The sequence below is a fragment of the Danio rerio genome, chromosome 2 (genome assembly GCF_049306965.1).
Source record: "Danio rerio strain Tuebingen ecotype United States chromosome 2, GRCz12tu, whole genome shotgun sequence".
In the NCBI taxonomy this organism is placed as follows: domain Eukaryota; kingdom Metazoa; phylum Chordata; class Actinopteri; order Cypriniformes; family Danionidae; genus Danio; species Danio rerio.
In genome coordinates, this window is record NC_133177.1 from 28593037 (window position 1) to 28615268 (window position 22232).

General features: G+C 35.2%; 1 protein-coding gene across 2 annotated transcripts in view; it reads left to right on the forward strand.

Moving 5' to 3' along the window:
- The window catches only part of ppp2r3a (protein phosphatase 2, regulatory subunit B'', alpha), a 119597-nt gene that overhangs the window by 85878 nt on the left and 11487 nt on the right, over positions 1-22232 (forward strand). The window contains exons 1-4 of one of the 2 annotated variants that reach the window (XM_005163406.6): positions 18892-19446; positions 20888-21154; positions 21611-21714; positions 21812-21914. In XM_005163406.6, coding sequence (XP_005163463.1) covers positions 19315-19446; positions 20888-21154; positions 21611-21714; positions 21812-21914 — 606 coding nt within the window. In that variant the 5' untranslated portion in view covers positions 18892-19314. Of the gene's footprint in view, positions 1-18891; positions 19447-20887; positions 21155-21610; positions 21715-21811; positions 21915-22232 lie in introns of those variants that run through there. The other variant, XM_009298556.5, reaches the window with a different exon arrangement.

Sequence of the window (22232 nt, forward strand, 5' to 3'; positions counted from 1 at the left end):
ATGCAATTGATTGATTTAAATTTACCCTGCAAACCTTTGGAACAAGTAAAAACATCGGCGTCCATAGAGTTTGTACAGATCCTTCTCCTAATCACAGCACCTGAAAAGTTGGCAGCTTTACATAAAAGGAACAAGTAAGCGTTAGAAAAAAAAAAAAGCTTTCAATTTTGGCAGCGTTTGGACTCTGTGATTGCTGTTTTGTCACAGATTCATGTTACTGCATTCTGACTTCAGTGGGTGTTTTTTTTGCAGCTGGTGGGAGTGAGTAGAAGGGAAAGTAAGTGCAAAGACAAAAGAGGAATGGAAAGTAAGGTGTCACTGAGCTCTTCAACTAGATAATCTGATCACAGAGTGTTTGTAATGAGGCGGCCACTACAGACACGAGGAGTCAAATGTTCCCATGCTTTAAATTCTCGGATAATGACTAGCTGACCGGAGAAGAGTGAGTGAAATATTCATTTAAGCATGGATAATTGACTCTGACTCAGCTTTAAAAGTAGCAAGTGCTGTGGAAATCCATGGCCTCCAGTTAGCATATTGTTTTACTGTAAATCTGACTCATTACCTGTGTGGTCTATAGCAGCAGTTTTCAATGTTTGCAATTTACTGAAGAAATATTAAGCATAAATCATTTTAAGATTTTGTCTAGTTTACCATGTCTAAAACTGGCACTTTTAATTTTACATCACATCCAAATTTTGGTTCTTCAATAAATAAAAAAAATAATTGAAGGTTTATTTAAGGGTTTATTTTAAATTTTTGATATGATACAATACTGTTTACAACTATCAATAGTTTGATAAGAACACATCTGAAAAACAGAGAGTGAGCTGCTGCAGAGAAAGTGCATAATCCAATTGGTCCTAAACAAGACTCATGCTTTATATTAAGAACTTTTAAATAACTTGTAAGATATAGTGAACAAGTGTAGTTCAAAGCATTTGCATTTGCAACTGAAAAACACAGAGAGGTTAGATTCTCCATCTATAAATGTTAAAAAAGTCATCTAAATATTTCCATTTTGTTGTCAAGGTGCATAAGTGCATGCCAGACAGGTAGAGCACAATAGCATTGGAGGATTTTTATTAATTATTGAAATTGTTATATATCTGTGTTATATTTGTGCTCATTTGTTGAATTTATGCCTACAAGTAAGTGTATTTTTTGTGAGTAACTGTAAAATGACTGTTGTGTGGGGTGATCAAATTAGTTGATTGAATTTAACTGCTTTGAAAGAAAGGAACTCTTTTTTTTTTTCTTTGAGATTGTAATGGAGGGGTGTTGTGTTATTTTTTAAAAAAAACATAATATGTAGCATAAACTACATGATTACAATCATGCTTTGTTTTTATAGGATTTAATATACATTAACATTGTTTTTTGGACAACACAAAACAAACATCAACAAGAAAAAAAACAAGTACATATTTTTATTTAATATAGCAAATATAGCAATGTAATATACATATATACAAAATGATTAGCCCTCAACAGATTGATTAGCTCTTTTTAAGCGATATTTAACTAATATTATAAGTAGAGCTGCACAATATATCGTTTCAGCATCAATATCGCAGTGTGATCATTCAAAATATAGGCACATCGCAAGTATGTTCAATATTGAGGTTGTATTATAATTGATAATTTTGCAAGTGTTTATTGAGGCCTGTGACTGTGCATTCAGGCATAAGAAATTGAACTGTTTATAACTTTGACAAATTAATAATGAATAATTTTATGGAATTGTTTCTAAAACAAAGGGAAAACAATAAAATGCTGTTTATTTAATTTGTCTTTTTTTCATTATTGACTTTATCTATGCTTGTAGATTGTTTCTAATATTTTCTAAACTCTCCTGCAGAATCCCCCCAATCAATCTAAAACGATAAATTCTTTCTGAATATTTATTCAACTCATCTAGTGACGTTGTATTCATATCTCAAAATTTATCGCACAATAAAAAAAACAACACAATGTTTGATTTTTCTAATATCATGCAGCTCTAATTACAATATAGTATATTATTCTATTATAATGTGATACATATTATATAGTATAATATAATATTATAATATACTAATATTTCTCAAGTGATATTTACTAAGGAAACTGTCACAGTTTTTCCTTTTTTTTTTTTCTTTTGAAGAAAAAAAAATTGGTATAGGTGAATTGGGTTAGCTTAATTGTCTGTAGTGAATGAGTGTGTTTGTGTGTTTCTCAGTGATGGATTGCAGCTGGAAGGGCATCCACTGCTTAAAACATATGATGGATAAGTTGGTAGTTCATTCCGCTGTGGTGACCCCTGATTAATAAAAGGACTAAGACGAAAAGAAAATGAGTTAATGAATGAACATTCATTTGTGCTTGTCGCATGACACATTTGAACTTCTAAAAAACTTTTCATTTGCATTCTAAAGATGAACGGAAGTTTGGTTTTGTGAAGACATGAAGGCAAACGTTCTCATATTGCTTATAAGTCCATTTCAAAAGCCATATGGGTCCCAGAAGCTTTTGAGTCGTCTTAGCTGAGACCTTTTTGGAATTTATACTGTTTCAATCAGAAGTCATAGTCTGCCATCTAGTGCTTCAGAAAAACCTCACAACAAAAAACAGCATGGCACAGCATGTCATGTTTGGAAAGACAAATGTTTGCCTGGCATCACAAGGTCTTTTTACAATTAGCCGCATTTGTTGTTGTTACTCACTCCCGTTTTCCACCTATGATCGTAGTATCTATTTCTACCTTTTAGTCCAGGGTATTAAGGAGGTGTGAATCAACGAAAGCTTCGTCCTCGTCAAAGATTCCATCTCTTCAGTCTCCTCACTGTTCAAAGGTCCTGATGGGCTATATACGCCCTGTCTAGAGTTAACTGGACATCAGAGATGTGACACAATCCATGTTAATGTCCAAACTTTCTGGCGTTTTATCCACTTAAAGCTCTTTCCCTTTTTATATATGTTGGCAAATATAGTGAAATGATGAATGGATGGGCAGATGAGACATTTTTGGAATGCGGGTTCTGTGACCTTGTATCTCCTGGGTGGTAAACAGCATGCTAAAAAGGGTTTTAAAAAGTTTGACAAGCACTTCAAATCTGGCACTAATGACTGTGTCTGTATGAGGTGAGAGAGACGCAGAGACGCATTGTATTTCAAAGCCTCTGTGCTCAGTTGGGGTATTACGCATGACAGTCACATGGTTTGATTGATAGCAGGAACTGTTTTCGAGTATTAGTTTGAACCCTGTAACCCGTATGAATGAAGTGATTGTAGCAATATTTTGGTTGAGCTGTTCTCACATTATTACCTCTTTAAACTCCATAACCTGTATGAATGAATAAATTATCAGAATGATCAGATCACTACAAGATCTAAAGCTGTCTAGCATTTAAATTATATATGTGTGTGTGTATAAGTGATTTCCTATATAATCATAGTTTATGTTTTCAGTTATTCTTCAGATTATATCCAAAAGAAAGAAAAAATCTATAACAGGTTTAGAAACACTCAAGCGCATGTCCATGTATTTAACTTCAGCACATATACTTTTTGAGCTCACACCTCCATCTGCTGGTAAGGGTGGTTGGTGCAGCAGGCCTTGGTTTTGTAGCAGTTCTGAAGTTTTACATAAGATTATACAGTATGAATAGATTCATTCATTCAATTTCTTTTCGGCTTAGTCCCTTTATTAATCTGGGGTCACCACTGCGGAATGAACTGTAAACTTATCCTGCATATGTTTTTTACGCAGTGGCTGCCCTTCCAGCTCCAACCCATCACTGGGAAATCTCCATACACACTCAGTCACACTCATACACTACGGACAATTTAGCTTACCCAATTCACCTATACCGCATGTCCTTGAATTTCTGGGGGAAACCGGAGCATCCGGAGAGTATGAATAGATAATCTATATTAATAGATTTACAATCTAGGTGGTGATACTTCCTGTTGCACATGGTGATTTGACAGATGCACAGCTTTGAAAAAAATCTCCATGTAGAAAAAATATATATTTGTATAAAATGGATAATGAACTACGCAATATTCTATTCAATATTCTATCAATGTAAATCAGAGACACACAGTAGTATACAGTTAATTTTCATTCATTTTCAGATATTTTCCAAGTGATGTTTAACAGAGCAAGAAAATGTTTTAAAGAACTTTCTATTAAATCAATTAGCATAATTAATTTGTGTGTGTGTGTGTGTGTGTGTGTGTGTGTGTGTGTATGTATATATATATATATATATATATATATATATATATATATATATATATATATATATATATATATATTTAACTGCTATGCTCAAAATTATTAGCCACCTTAAGATTTGTTTTAGTTTTTTGGCTACAGAACAAATCACTGTTATCCAATGACTTGCCCAGTTAACCTAATTTTAAGCCTTTAAACTGCACTTTAACTTAAAACCTAGTGTCATGCAAACTAATTTATTATTAGCATGGTAAAGACAAAAGAAATTTGTTAATAACACTTATGTTTAACAATGGTTAAACAGTTTAGGACTAATTTTGGTTTGAAATGTGAAATTCAGTTCACATGCTAGATGCAATTTTTTATTTATTTTTTTGTTACAAGAATCACAGTCAAGAAAGAAACAACATAGTACTATACTGTGTTTTTATGTATCACTGAAAATAAAAATTGATCAATCCACATCACTTTTCTGTAACACAACCTAAGCATACAAAGAAGTGTGAATGGTAGCATGGTAGAGACAGTATGTACCCTAATGTATTTTTGCATTCCTGCATAGCTGGAGAACATACAGTGGTCAGCAAGTTCATTTCCTAAATGCAGTACTTGGTTTAAAAGTGCAGAACTTCTTAGAGTTAACAGAGATAATGACTGGCATGGCAACAGTAAAATTAATAGTGTCTTGTGTTGCAATTAATTTACACAGAAAGTAAGCTGCATCAGTATAGCCAGTATATTTTTAGTAAGACTTTATTATACATGTTAGCAAGTAGCTCTTCAAGATGAGAAGTTTTTTTTTTCTTAGCTCAAGCTTAAAATAAATAATAAGCTTCTTCATTTTTGCATTCTTTAAATGTGCAAAAAGCTCACTGAGATGAATCAGAAAGATTTCAGACATAATAAATTCCTCACTTTGTTCTTCTGGCATAATCATAAGTCTATTTTGTGTACGGTTTTAAAAGCAGTAGCCTTCATGATATGCCACACTGAGAGAAAATGTTGTCATCTTTGTAGAAAGTAATAAGAAAATTGCAAAAAGTAAGTTTTTTGAATAGCACAAAGTTAAAGTAGATAGCATGTAAGTTTGAATGCACAAAAGTAGATATACAGTATATTGGTACAATATGCATTTTTACATGATGAATTATGAGTAACTATTTACAGATAGTTGTTTTCAGTCTAAGCTGGTTAAAAAACGACATTTAAAAATGTTTTTTCTTGGGGGAGCATTTTCAAAATCTGACTAAAATCTGGCAAAAACTGACTAATATATTTATTATTGCTATATTAAATGTACATGTTCTCCAATAATTTCTTACAATACTCACAGATGTTTAGATGAAAATTGCTGACAAGCTGTCTTTACATACAACTTTCAGATTATTAACATTATTCGGATTATTCAATGCAATCACATGCCAAATTCATAACTCATAGTGGCTAATTCGTATGCATTTGTATAATCTAATTCATACAATTTAGAACAATTTGCCCATCACCCAATGACAGTTGGATTTAGGGGTGGGGTTGGGTGCCACACTTTCCTTTTTAAAATCATACATTTTCCTTTGACAGAACTTGTATGAATTCGAAACAGAAAATACTTGTGTTTTCTCATGAGATCAGGCTGGATTATTTGCTTAGAAGTGTGATTTTTTTTTTTCTTTCACTATTATTGACATAACTACTATTTATTAGATACAGTTTTAATTTGTTTACATGAAATGCAGTAAACATGCTGCACCAGTTTCTATGCACTAAATGAATTTACATGGCAGAAACTGTGCAGTTGCAGACAACAGATGATTTAGCTGAAGTAAAAGTTCTATATAATAATCATAATAATAATAATAATCATTTCACAGTTTATTTATGCGGGTTGATTATGTACAGTTAAAGTCAGAATTATTAACCCCGTTTAAATTTTATTTTCTCTTTTAAATATTTCCGAAATTATATTTAACAGAGGAAATTTTTACAGTATGTCTGTTAATATTTTTTTCTTCAGGAGAAAGTCTTATTTGTTTTATTTTGGCTAGAATAAAAGCAGTTTTAAATTTTTAAAAACATTTTCAGGTCAATATTATTAGCCCCTTTACGCCATATTTTTTTCGATAGTCTACTGAACAAACCATCGTTCCCTGGGAAACATCCACACACACATTTATACACTAACTTATACACTACGAACAATTTAGCCTACCCAATTCACCTGTACCGCATGTCTTTGGACTGTTGGGGAAACCGGAGCACCCGGAGGAAACCCACACGAATGCAGGGAGAACATGCAAACTCCACACAGAAACGCCAACTGAGCCGTGGCTCGACCCAGTGACCTTCTTGCTGTTAGGTGACAGCACTACCTACTGCGCCACTGCTTCACCCCATCATGGCAAAGATAAAATAAATCAGTTATTAGAGATGAGTTATAAAAAACTGTTATGTTTAGAAATGTGTTGAAAAAAAATCTGCTTTCCAATAAACAGAAATTGGGGGAAAAATAAGCAGGGGGGTAATAATAATAATTCTGACTTCAACTGTAAATATATACTGATATCTATATTTACTATAACTGATAATTATTGTGAAAGTACTACACTCAAAAAGTGATGTTTGCTGTTTGTTCAAACTACTCATTTAAATGAGCTGAATAAACAACATTCTAGATTTTTTTTTTGGGGGGGGGGGGGGGCAACTTAATTGTTTTATGTTTAATCCACTTAAATTTGTAAAAACAACTAAGTGTTGGGACAATATGAAGGAATTGCATGAGACCAAAAATGTTTTACAGTGTACACTCAAACAATCTACTTGATTGAAATGAGGAAAAACAACACAATTCTTCAGTTTTTTTTTTCCCGATTTTTATGTTTTATGTTTAAAGTACTTAAATCGGTAATACTTATTAAGTGAATTTATTTAAGATTACTGGTGTGGAGCCCTGAGCCCAGCATTTTTACAGTGTATACAAATAAACATAAATTGAACTGAATAAAAATTTGGAGTTGTGTGAACGCTAATAATACCCTTAAAGTTTTTATTTGGCTAATGATTATTGTGATAAAAATCAGCATGTCACATAGTTTAATGAGATTGTGGTGTTAATTTAATTAATTTGAGTATTGTGTTTCATGAGCTAAAGTTTAATCGCAATATTTCCAGAATCCAATCATAAAATGATGTTGCAACAAAAAAGCGTATTGACACTAGTAGCTTCAGTAATGTGAATGTTTTCACTGCTCTCTGTGTTTTTTTTTCTCCGTTATTTGGTTGTTAAAACATGAGCAGGTCTTTGGCCGGTCTGCTCTGACCTGCCCTGAAATAGATGGCATTCGACTGGTAAACAACAGCATGTGGAGATTGTATTGAGCAAGAGCCACAAACACAGGACTGCCACAAATCAATGGCAACAGTACTTCATGTAAATGTCAGTTCAGACAACTGACAAGTGTTTGTTTCATCTTTGAGCTTCCCAGTGAACAGTGCTGTCAGATATTCACATAAGTAATAACATACTTCTCAGTCAGCAGTCTGCACCAGGCATGGGACAATAACCGTTTTCAAGGTATACCACGGTTTGGAAAGGTTTCAAGATTGTACTGTAAAACTCAAAGTGTTCCATTATACTATTCCTACGGTATATGTAAGATTTTATATATATATATATATATATATATATATATATATATATATATATATATATATATATATATATATATATATATATATATATATTATATATTTTATTTATTTATTTATTTATTTTTTTAATGTTTTTTAGTTTTTTTAGGACAACAGTATCTGCAGCAGAAAAGATATCCAAAGATGCCATTTTTTAGTTGTAAAGAAATCTGTGTTTTGAAATTTATGAAGACAGCAAAAGTCAATAAATTGTTATTTGAATTATTTAGCCTGACATGTTTACTGTTGCAAAATATTTTAAATGTTTCAAAGGGGGAAAAAGTTTTTGTTTTTTACCCAGACATTTTAAAAATATATATTTAAGAGCAGTAATCTCGATAACAACTGTAAAGCCGTGATATTTTTTATCCAAGGTTATACTGTCAGAATCATGACTAGTCTGCATGCATTGTTTAAATTACAGTCCTAAAGTGTTATAATTATATATATATATATATATATATATATATATATATATATATATATATATATATATATATATATATATATATATATATATATATATATATATAATGCTAAAATAAGTAAAGCAAGTGTAGAGTAATTACATGAGATGCTTTTATATTTTATTTATTTATTTATTTTGCTATTAGTAGTAGTTACAATATATTTATTTGATCTAATAATGATTTGAATGATCTAATAATCCTAATTATTTCATTTATTAAATAACAGTTAAAAGATAAAGATGATAATAATTATTATTATTATGGTCACATTTTATTTTAATATACATTTCTCACTGTAAATAAGCCATTAACTAAGACTTTTGGCTCAATTGACTGCTACTACTACTTATTAATAGTTTGTAAGGTAGTTGTTGGGTTTAGGTAACACTACAGCCAGTTTAGTTTATTCAATTCACCCATAGTGCATGTGGACTGTGGGGGAAACCCGAGGACCCGGAGGAAACCCACGCAGGGGGTATAAAAACAGGGAGAACATGCAAACTCCACACAGAAATGCCAACTGACCCAGTCGGGAATTGAACCAGTAAGCTTCTTGCTATGAGGTAACAGTGCTAACCACTGACCTCCGTGCCGCCCTTTTATGACTTCAACAACAATAATAATAATGGTTATAATAACAATAATGGTGATTTATTTGTATTGTTGAATTAATATTTATATTAGTGATTGTAATGGGTTTTATTTTGATTTTCAAAATCTCAAATGTAGGGAAAAAGAAACTGTATATAAAGTATGTGTCAATGTAGTTATCTGTTTTCAGCAGTATATCTATTTGACACGTGAAAACATCTAAACAAAAATAAATAAATAAATAAAAAAAACTAAAATAAAATGTTTTTGAGTATTAAATGTATTACTTTAAATTCCTCTACCAAAGCGTGAAAAAGAAATGGACTTTTACTGTATAAATCCTCAAAATTCCATGCCTTTAATTAGGACTGGGCAATTATGAATCTCTGCTACATGTAAATCATATTCTTTGTTGCCAGTGTATTTGTTCGTACCTTCCAGAATAAGAAAATAAATAATTATATTGAATGTTTTTAAAAAATCGTTCAAAAATCAAAACCAAGGTAAATTATTCTCAATTAATCGAGGCTTTGATTTGAGGTCAAATCGCCAAACTCTGTCTCTGATCAAATCTCATTCGGAATATTCTGCATCTGCATGTTTTAGAAAAACCATCCCATCCTCCAAGAGGCCCTTCCTTTTGTGATGTGCAGTTTTAATGGCACCTCTTTCTCCGGCTCCAACGTGTGTCTCTTCTTAGAGGAAATCCAGCTCGGAATAGAATAGGCCCTCATAAAATCCACTTCCTCAATTCAGCCCTCTGACGAATGTGTGTGAGGAAATAAGGTCCCTTTCATGCCCCCCACATTCCCCAGAGGCTCTCAGAAGTCCAGGTAAAGGGTTATCGCTATGGTGATGGCATTTGGCACTTCTATTTTCAATCAAACAGTGTGTGTGTGGTGAGGGTGGGGTATTTGTATGTGTTTCTAAAGTCTGCCCAGTGCCTGTTGCAGAAATAAACTGCAAATTAGAAGCTTTATCTTTGAGGATCGTTTTACACACATGGCAGCGGGTCCTGCGTCAGAGCGGGTGAGGATGAGATGGGTCTGGTCCCGCTTCTCTCTTTCTGCACCACTGCGGCCTCTGCCATCTGCCCCCAGTCACTCCAACTGTTTGGGTTCAACATGATATAACAGAGAGGAGATATGTGTACAGGCTGGCTTATGCGCCATGAACACCAGTTTGCTTTAATACTGTGTGAAAGGCTAAAAGGATAGTGTCAATATTAAAAAGATGGTTGTGTTGTTATGTAATTCGGGACACATGATCTAGTACGTTTAATGACACAAATTAAATAAATCACATCAGTACCTAGATTATGCTAAAGACTGATATTATGTCATGCATTTGAAAGCAATAAAAATGTTACACTACGGCGGAAAGTTTCTGTCACCTAAAATGTAGAACAGCAGATTTCAGATGTTTTTCAAATGTTCAAATGTTTTCAAAATTGCATATTGTATTTGTAATTTTCATATTTTAAAGTTTATTATCCATAATAACGTTTTTTTATGTTTAGTGATGATTTTTTAGGTGAACTAATCATGCAAAAGATCAGTCAGAGATGAATTTATAATAAGTAATAATTACAACTTGTAGTCATGACAAACAATTCACCAAATTATTGTAATCTGGAGCAGTCTGCATTTAATTGTTTAAGTAAGATTGAAAATGTGTGGTAGGTGATCTGCCTTCATGCTATTCATTATCATAATATAATCTGAAACACAATCACTTGCCTGCCTCCAAAGCCATGCCTCCTGAAATCACGCGAACACACACATTAAAAATCACAGAGACGTTCTATCATGTCATTCACCAGTTGGATAGTTTTTTATAATACTACAATTCCCAATGAAAAACTGAATTCTATCCAGCACATTTTCAGTTGTGTAGTTAGCAATACTTGTCATAATGTGCAATATTTTATGCATGTGTGGATCGTTGGTCTTACTCTCTCACGTGTTTTTTCCTAAAACTGCTGTGCGTAGTGGTTGGCCAGGGGGGTGCAGGAATTACGCTTATTAATAAGCCATACTTACATGCTTTTTCAGACCGAATATTTAAAGTAGCATGTTAAACAATACAGCGTGTCATAGGTTGTCATTGTTCAAAAAGGAACCAAGGTGAATAACCAACTTCAGCTCAGTAAAGCAGGCTAGGCAAAATAGTTCTATTTACTTCTGTTTTGTTGTTAAACTAAATAAAAATCCACATTATCGATGCAGTAAAAGATCCTTATAAAATTGAAAATAGTCGCATCAATCTTTGGCTGGAAGATTTTAGTGGCTGAACAACACTTCTGTGCACATAACCCATTTATAAAACAACAATATCTACACAAGCTTTGCATGACTAAAATAGTTAAGCATAACATTACCTGTCTAAAAGAAATACTTAAGCCATGGTGTCGTCCTTTCTCCAGCATGCAAAAGATTATCCAATATTGATTCAGGACTTTAAAAAGTTTTGATTCAGCATTTGTTTTTACCGCTCTCTCTCTCTCTCTCTCTCTCTCTCTCTTTCTTGTGCATGTGAACGTGGTGCACATGCAAACGGTAGATCTGTGTAAATGGCTGTGCAGTTGTACAAATCTACATTTGTTGTTGTTTGGGCTACTTATAAGAATTATGGGAATTGTGGGCCAAATTTTTATTGGATGAACATTTTTTTCGTCTTACTCAGAATATAAAAATGAATCAGATTTTCTATCTGTCACTTTCTGTATTATTCTCAATATCTGTCTCTGTCTTCCTATCTGTCACGGTCTCTGCAGTGTTATGTCATTCGTTTACGTTAAAATGTCTTTAACTTATTTTTTTATTTAATCAGGTTTTTTGGAAAAGAAAGTTAATATTTTAGCCTGTTTGATTGATGCAAGTTGAGATGACTAGAAAAGTTAAAAAAATTGTTCAGCCAAAAATGAAAATGGTCCCATTACTTACTCATACCAAGCAATACATAAGCAATCCTTGGTGTATATTACTTTTTTTAGTCAAATTAACACAGTCATAGTAGTTAAAAAAAATGTCTGGCTCTTCCATACTGTATAATAGTGTTGGATAGGGGCTTTAATTTGGAAGCATCAAAAAGCACATAAATCTGTTGTCAATCTAAAGCATACACATACGTGTTTTGCGACAGATATTTAAAATGTTAAATTATAAACTCCAATGACTGACTTTGGGCAGTGATTGAATGCACGTTATGCGGGATTAGGATTAGACAGGCCTCACTTTATCCAGTAACCACTTATCACATAGTTTGTTTAGCACAGAAGAAGATGAAAAAGAAAACTGATTCACTACTTCTTCATAACATTTTACAGTATATTGCGTACAGTATAATACACTGCTTCATACAATGTGTTTATCATTTAAAAATGTGAAACATTTCTGTTACAAAAACAGATTGATCTGCTTCATAAAACATGCATTAACCTCCATGGTGGTGTATGAATTAGTTTGAGGACACATTTGTGATAATAAAAGCTGCTATCTAACATCTTTATAAAACACAGAAAAGCCAGAATAAAATGTTTAACTACTCAGACTATGCTCGTCTGACAGAAAAAAAGTAATGTACACCAGCAGCAAGTTTTATCTATTTTTCTCTGTCTATTGTATATTTATTATTTTCTCTGTTTATTCCTGTCAGTTGCTCTATGTATCCATCTGTGAAATGCAGGCACAGTTATCCTATTCCTCTTCTTACTGTTGTCTGCTCTCCTAACTTTCAGTAAGGATCTAATATAACACCTCGGTGCCCATCCTCCTCCAGTCTCGGAGGCCTGTCCTGCACTTGCTGTGCCATAAATCAAAACACTAAGCATAGCTTTGAAAGCTGAAATTAAACTCGGAATAACTGCTTTAAGTCAGCTATGTGCTTTTTCTTAGTATTTGGAGCTCAAAGCAAACACCTATTTTTGCCCGGGAGGTGCCCAATACTGCCTATTGCCAATGCCGAATGCACATTGTGAAGTTATAAAGTGAGTATGTTGTGCAGGCAAAGAAGTGCTTGCTGGGCTTCAGTTGACAATGGCATCCCAACACTGCGCAACTGAGACCTGCTGAAAATCGATGGAATGAAAACATTATTATTCCCACAAATGCAACAAATTTAACCAGATTACAGAGTTATCGGGCTATGCGCATGCCGTTTAGACTATCACACCACAAGTTTATCTAAATCCTAGAAAGCCAGTGATGTTGTAGCGGGGAAACTGTCATGTAAAGGTTAAGAAGATCGTTTTGATAGGTCATGCCAGTGGACAGATGACACCCGTAAAGTGCTCTGATACCTCTGGAATCTCATAGAGCGGATTTGCCGTTAATTGAAGACTCAGCGTGGTGCTGCAGTGTCCGGGATGATGGGAAGGAGACAGGTGTGATGAGTCGGGCTCCTGTCAGAGCAAGAACATACTCAGCACCTGCAGAGCCATCGAGAGGCCCGGGCACTGTTACACCACGTCCTAGGACAAGCTGGCTGGCATAAGCAGGCAGACAGGTGTGACTCTGCGGCTGAAAGGGAAGGCAGGGGGTGTATTAACTCTACTTGCTCATAGGATTTCCCAGCGTTGCACAGCTCTGCTGGTCTCAGCGAAACCACTCTTATGCTAGCAATGAAATGCCCATCCCTCCTTTAGCACCCAGAAGCTCTGACTGTTTACATGCAATAAAAATGTACCACACGTATCTATCTATCGATCTATCGATCTATCTATCTATCTATCTATCTATCTATCTATCTATCTATCTATCTATCTATCTATCTATCTATCTATCTATCTATCCATCCATCCATCCATCCATCCATCCATCCATCCATCCATCCATCCATCCATCCATCCATCCATCCATCCATCCATCCATCCATCCATCCATCCATCCATCCATCCATCCATCCATCCATCCATCCATCCATCCATCCATATATATATATATATATATATATATATATATATATATATATATATATATATATATATATATAGGCTGTAAAAAATCTGTAAATTTTGAGGTAGGAACCATAAAACATTTTTTTTTAATTTTATGGTAATCTTCCATATTTCTTTCATTTGTAGTGTTAATTCACCAGTGCTTTTGAAGCACATTTTACCTTTGTACATACAGTAACTGAGGAAAAAATTGCAGTAATGTCAGCATAAAAAGTCGTGCAGGGAATTCTGGGAAAATCATATTGGGCTTATTCACCAAACAAATATTAATCAGGTTACAGATTTTGAATGTATATTTTTTTTACTTTTAAAATCTCTTCCATTTTTATATTATAACATCTATATATCTGTCCGTCCGTCCGTCCGTCTGTCTGTTTATCTGTCTTTATCATTTCAGGTTATATATTTTAAATACAATTTTCCATACACATTTCCCCGCAGTCTAAAGACATGTGTTATGAGTGAATTGGATAAACTAAATGTTGTATCTTAGTAAATGAGTATGTTTGTGTGTGAATGAGAGAGTGTGTGGGTGTTTTACAACACTGGGTGTTCACAAGTTAGTTTACTCTCTGTGCTGGGTTGCATCTGGAAGTGCAGCTGCCACATAAAACATATGCTAAAGTAATTGGTGGTTCATTGCACTATGGGACCCCTTTAAATCCCGGAATAAGCCAATAAAAAAAGTAAGAGAGTGAGTGTTTTAAATACAATTACATTTGCTGTAATACATTTTATTCATCAAAGATTTATTCACTAATACATTAAGCAGCAAAACTGAAATTAATTCATTATATTAAAGGCTGTATGTTTAAGACTGTTATAAATTAAGCTTTGCCATCAGGTATAAAGTCATTTATAATGTATAAAATAAAATAAAATATAGTAATTTTATACATTATAAATTACTTTATACCTGACGAGAAAGCTTAATTTATATCAGTCTTAAACATACAGCCTTTAATATAATGAATTGTTAATTGTGCAATTATACTGATTCTAAATATTTTCAAAACATGTCTAAAGATAATTTTTTACATATATATATATATATATAGCTGTTGTAACAGTCGGATTATTTTAATTGGAGTTCGAGACCAATATGGTATGCATTTCTCAGCCAGCACTGCACAAGACTTGGAATCAAAGATACTGCAATATAAAAATACTTATGTCTACAATGTTGGGGAAATTCATCACAAGTCTTTAGAATGTGACCCTGGATCCAGTGCCACTGTGTTCTACAGCCACCCACCAGGCAAGGTGACACTCAAGTATTTATATTGTTCTGCAGCAGAGGACAGTAAAGTCCTGGACTGGATGAGTGTTTCTTGGCCGTTCGCCGTGATAAGATAGCCATCATGTCTGTGTAAGAAGTGCAATCAACTAAAAATACACAGGCTTTAGGCTCATTAATAAATTTTAACAATAACATTAACAATATTTTTTTTTTTTATAAAGGGCAATTAATAAAAGGGGTTTTAAATGTTAGTGTTGAAAAAATGTATTATTAAATAATTGCCTGGACCATAAAAATGCATTTGAAATCATACAAAAGTTTTATGTGAGGAAATACACCCATTTCTTTCAAAGAAAAAAAATCTTTTTCTGTTTTTTTTGTCTGAAAGCTAGAGCTGCATCTTTTCTTTTCTTTTCTTTTAACAAATTAAAATTGTTTTATTACTGAAGGAAAACGCAAATCAAAAAGTAAAACAGTAACGAAAGGTATAACAGTACATGAAAATAAGAACGATGCACGTGTAATTCTCTTTACATTTTACCAGTCAAAACATTTTTATCTGCATTTTATTCCAGCCATAGCTGCATGTCTTTGTTGATATTATGAATTTCCTTGAATGTCTTAAGTATGCTTTTATGAGTCATGTATATGCACTTTTTGTGCAAGAGCACTCTCTAATATTGAGTATGAATGAAACATGAGGCTTTATATTTGGGCTTTAATTTGGAAAATAATGAGTTTTGCTCAGTTTTAGATTTGAAGTCAGGTGCAGCATCATGCAACTGTCCACCATGTCCTTATCTGAACTTAAAAAACGGCTAGAATTTCTATCTGCAGTCCTGACCATGTTGCGGCCATAATGCGCATGCACACATGAGTCGTAATGGGCATAATGCTCCCATGGGGAAGCAAGTTCGTATTCAACCTGTGTCATTTTTTCACACTAGATAGTGCTCCAGAATACAGTGTGAGTCAGAAGCACGCTAACTATAATCGGGGTCTGAGGTTACTCAATTCATGGAAGAGAAGTTCATTAATTTTCTATTTACGGTTGGTTTGTTTTTCAGGCTAAGAATTGGCCACCACAAGAATAAGTATTTCATTACATGCAGTTGAGACTGTGCATCTCTTCTCCTCCAATGGTCTGCCATTGCGCTAGATGAAGCTAATGGTGTTAGCAGCAGGCAGGCCTCTTTATGTCCCTCTGCCCTGCCCACAGAGGAATCTTGATGCGTTTGATATTCTCCTAACAGCTGCCAGAGACAGAACAGGGAATGCTGGGATTGCTATGTACAGCTGAAATGTCAGGAGGCCTCCTGTACAGCGGGTGTTATTTATAAGGCTTAAAGGAAAGGGGAGAAGATCTGCTGGGTGTTAGAGCTTAGTTACGCAAAGAGATCAGCGTCGTTACCTTGGGTTTTTTCTTCTTCTTGAAAAGTTCAGTGGTTTATTTGTGCGTATAAAATGTAAACATGGCACCGATTAATACAGCTGTCTGTCAGTATACCCGATGTGTGAATTTCTGGTAAGATAGAGCCATTGGATAATGAATAAACACAGACACTAGATGTCACTGTATCTTTTTAGTGTTCTGTTTGTTTTAGAGTTCACACAGGTATTATGGATTGTAGACTAGGACTGTTTACTTGCATATGGGCTTGATCTCAGAGATGAGGCAAATTAAAGAGAAATTTTACATTTTTCTCATGCTTACCATCCTTAAAGTGAACATTAATTCACAAATTTATGATTGAATATTTTTTATCATATAATTGTTTTCTTGATGGATGAGAGTATGTACTCATTTTGTGAAGAAAAAAACACAAAGTTTTGAGTGTGTAAGCTTTGGTATATATTGCTTCCTCAATAATGGATCATTCTGTTGTTTAGTTGGATAACCTATCAGTCATCTTGTCACATTATCCACATTTCTACCATAAATAATTAAGTTATTAAAGATGCAGCAGCCCATTATTCAGCCATTCGCCGGTCTTTCGTGCACAGAAATCTCCTCAGGTGTTTGGATAATTATGCATTCAGAAGAAATAGACCAAACACGTCTTTATAAAAGTTTGTGTTCTTGCACATGAAATATAAAGCAGAAAATGTTAAATAAGTAGGTTCTATTAGGTTAGATATTAATTAACAATCATTTAAAAGATTTGATCTTTTCTTGACTGCCTTAAGATTAACCATCAGTTTCACGCATATGTAGTTTGACAATTTATATATCCTTGTTTGTAGTTTTAATTGAAGTCAAGTCCAGTGCATTAGCCAGGCAGCATCTGTCAATAGTGTATGCAAGGCCTTACACTTTTTACTGGAAATAGTAGACCACTCGTGTAACTTTGGAATACTCATTTCAGCGTACTATGATTTGGAACACACTCTGTTGTTTAAAAATATTTAGGATGGATAGTATTTGAATTTGGATGCAGCATTAGTGTGTACGGATGGAATTCCAATTCCATCATAGTCTTGTTTGTTAAATCTACCTAAAACAGGCACAATGCCAATTGGGGTCTCTGCAAATGTTCAGTTTACAATTATTTAAAGACAATTACAATTGCTTGAAATAAGTTTTTTATTCATTCTCTCAACAATGAAGAACTGAGATTGTCACTTACTTTTAAAAGCCTTGTGGACTTTTTGAATATTTTTTTTGACAGCCAGGGGTCTTGCAGTCAAAAAGGTTGATTTGAAATGGTTTACAGCATTGATGTCCAATCTTATTGCTGGATGACCACTGTCCTGCATATTTAAGCACACCTGAACCTAATCAAGCTAATCAAGGTTTTGTTTAGATACATTTAGATAGGTGGGATGGAGCAAGTTGGAGATAAGCTCTGCAGGACACTCCTAATGCCAAAGTTATTTGGATTTATACCTCCTGCCAAATTTTGCATAAAGATCAAATGGAGAACCTATGACATTTGAAGTCAGTCAATGTGTACAGCCACAAATAATTTATTATTTACCTGGAGCAGGGGTCTCAACTCTGGCCATTGAGATCCACAGTCCTATAAACGTTAGCTCTAATTCTAATCAAACACACCTGGATAATTTAACCAAGGTCTTCAATATTGCTTTGACGTTCCAGCCAGCCAGATAAGTTTGATTAAAGTTTGAGTTAAACTGAAAGAAATTGGATATTGAGGGCTAAAGTTGAGAGCCCCTGATTTAGAGTTTGTGATTCAGTGGAGAACAGTGAAGTGACTCATCAGTGCTTTCATTCTCCACAAATAGTAGGCTTTGTCTACCTCAAGTGTTAAGTCCGATTGTCATTTGCTTTGAAGGTTTCTAAAGCAGAAAGGAAGCTCTCTGCACTGCAAACATTATGCTGCAGGTACAGTGCCCTGAAACATTTTTGACTTGTCCCATTACTCCACTCCCCAAGTGCACCCCATGAACCCTCGGGAGCCGTATATTGCAGAGATCTGGCTCACTGAGCTATCTCCCCTCTCTCTCTGCCTTCCTCTGCACGTAAACAAAGTCTTGATCGAGCAATTTGCACATCATCTGTGCTCTGGCTAACTTTAGTCTTTCTCTTTGGGGCTGGGAGGGGGCTTCCATTCCCATAATACAACTTGCTCACCCATACAGACATTTGACACAGCCTACCCCCTCCCCTCTGTATCTGTGTGTTCAGCCCCCTGCTCAACAGGACAGGACTGGTACAGAGAGAGAGAGAGGGGACTGGTCTGGGAGGCAGACCCCGGAGCAGCTCATGTTTCGCAGGGCTGCGAACCCGTTGGCTATGGACTTGTGTTGAGATTTTGTGTTTTGTAGTTTCGAAGGGCAATCAGGAGGCTGGCGGCCTGGCCTCTCTGGTACAATGCTTCTGGATTCCAGCCGGCACAGTACCAGGCAAGATTCTAGGAATTGCATTGTGTGCCAAGACACATCCACCTTGCATCCCTGGACAAAACCTTTCCAATGAGAGTTTTGAAGTGAGCGGACCGCTGGGAGAACAAGTGTACAAGGAACACTGGCCAGAACGGAGTTCTCTGCAAGCTCCTGAACGGAGACTGACCCACCTTGACGGAAGTCCCTGAGGACATACTTTGGGAGTTGCTTGTGCATTTTGTTGTTGTATTTTTTGTGGGCTTCTTCTCATTTCTCACTTTTTGAGTCCTTTGACATTGCAAATATGATGATCAAGGAGGCCTCGTTAAGGGAAGATCCCGACTTGCGGGGTGAACTGGCCTTTTTGGCCCGCGGATGTGACTTTGTCCTTCCATCACGTTTCAAGAAAAGGCTCAAATCTTTCCAGCAAGCCCAGGTCAGTAGCCAACCTCTGTAGTTCTGCAAATAATACCATGGCTAACTCTCACATGCCAGACAAGACAAACTATTCACAGGCAGATACCAACGTGTTTATTAATAGGACAGTGGAAGGGGGTGAGATAGAGATAGAGGAATACAGTGTCCAAGTGTTGCGTACTGGAACTTTTGCATGGGAAGGGGGAGGGAGTGGACAAGACGGGCCAGGCCAGGCTTGAGCCACAGCTGCTCTCTTCAATGCATTCATGTGGGCCTGTCCTGCTTGCTGTTTTCATCTTCAAAATTTTTGTCACACTTCAACAGCTCTGTTTCTGTTTGATTGACAGTAAGACTGTGCTGTTCAGAAATAAGCTGCCTTAGGTGTACACTATGAATCTACAGTTTTGCCCAGAGACCAGAATAAGAACAGTATGTCAAGACTATGTATAGAATGTTTTGGACATTTCCACAGCTTGTCATTAGAAGTTTAACCTTGGTGTCACAAGGTCTTGTCAGAAAAGTATGAAGTAAACGGACTTTAGCTGTCAGTGTTGGGCCTATGAATTAGACTGTGCGCATGCAGTGTTTTGGATCACCATGCAACATGTGCCAATCATATGTCCAGTCCAATGGGAGTTCAGCCTGAATCACTCTACCAATAGTTAAAAAACATGGCTGAAAGCAAAAGTAATTAAACCCCATCAATTAATCTTTGACATTTTGGTGGGGACAGGAAAGTAAAGTGGAAAATATCTGTCTTATTTTTGCTAAGAAGTTTCTGTCATCTCATTGGCAGGAAAGTTGATAAGGCCCTGCTGTGACTTTACTGATAATCCAACTATGACTATGTTAGATGACTGAAAGACATCATCATGCACGTCAAGTACCTAGAGAAAATTTCACACAAAGTCCTCCAAAAGATCACTAGCTATTATGTTTCCATTTAAGCATCTTTAGCGTAATGGTTGACTTTAAAGTCATAAATTGTTTGTAATCTTTCTAACATTTATATTTGGAATTGCTTGGAATAGTCTAGGAATCCAAAAAGCTTAGAAAAGTCTTATGAGAAGATCTGCACTAAATATAAAAAACATGCATCTTTGAAGAGTCTTCTCAATATCGGTTGAAGTCATTTTAAATTTTTGCAAAGTTCAACAGGGTATACTGTATATGACCAAAAGGAAATTAAAGCTAGCATTTAATTAGCTTTGTTTGTGTGGTAAGAACACCTAAACATCTTATTGCTGGGTGATTTGCAGTACCTTTTTCCACATCCTCCATTTGCTTCAGACACATCCTCAGCTGAACTATTTAAGATATGTTTTGGAAAGTCACTTCTATTTTCCTCTTCTCTTCAGCTCAATGTTTTTAAAGCCTTGTAAAAAAAACTTAAGGCCTAAAAGTTGTTGCACGTATTGATATCCTGTTTCTTTCTATCGTCTCTTTTTGTATTTCAATAGATCCAACCTGAAAAGAAACCTGGAACTCCTCCTCCAACACTATCACCTGCACCGTCCTCGCCGACCCCACGGCCACCCAGCCCTCCTCCAGCCAAAGTAGTGGCCACACCACCACCCTCCTCCATAAACATTCCACGCTTCTACTTCCCCAAAGGCCTTCCAAACTGTGCAGCCAACTACGACGAGGCCATTGCCAAAATCGAAGCGGCCTTCACTGAGTTCGAAGAGGAGAAAGCTGACATTTATGAAATGGGAAAGATAGCAAAGGTGCATGCAAATTGGGAATTGTTTTGCTTAAAATGAGATTTAGAATATTGGAGATTCTCTCCGTAGTCTTGGATTGATGGCAATAAACATGCAAGCTGACACTTGTTTTGCAAAGTCCTCGCTTGGAGATTTGCATTGCCGATTTGTATTGGCATGGCACAATGATGGATGCCAGCTCATAACATTGTGCTTTATTTGCACTGATTTTGAATAATATATAAACGATGGAATATAAAAAGGAAGCATCAACAGAATAACTCATCCTGACATTTACACTCATTTATATTTGGATTTTGAATATCATATCATTTAGATTTTAGTAATAGAATGCAAATGTGATATCAGCTGCGTTATTTTATTTCTGTGAAAAAAAATAAGATTGTGTATGTGGCTTTATATACCAGGGCTATTTAAAATATTGGGAAAACATCAAATTCATGCATATTATTTTCACAGGCATGCGGGTGTCCCCTCTATTGGAAATCACCAATGTTTATTTGCGCTGGTGGAGAGAGGACAGGTTTCGTTTCTGTTCACTCATTTATTGCAACATGGAGAAAGTAAGTGTCAGCGCATGTCACTTTACTTGAACAAAGTGCATTATAAATCTTGTGTGGCACTGGATTGAGGTTTCTGCCCTCATTTTATTTTTCACAGGTTATTGCACAGCTGCTATGATGATGCATCCAAGTTTGTTTACTTGTTGGCCAAACCAGGCTGCACTTACCTGGAACAAGAAGATTTTATCCCTCTGTTACAGGTTGGAGCATTGTACTTTAAATGCATTGTGTTGTTTTCAATGTCAATGCTAGTTGCTAACTTTAACCCTTTAGTTTGAATGAAGTACATATGCAATTGTGCTTTGACAATAAGTAAAAGAGGTCTTAGTGAAATAACATGTGAAATAAGATGAACACAGTGAATTAACATAGCAGACAAACAATCAACTAAATGAAGATAGAAAAATATTATATTATTCATTCGTTCATTTTCTTGTCAGCTTAGTACCTTTATTAATCCAGGGTCGCCACAGCGGAATGAACCGCCAACTTATCCAGCAAGTTTTTATGCAGCGGAT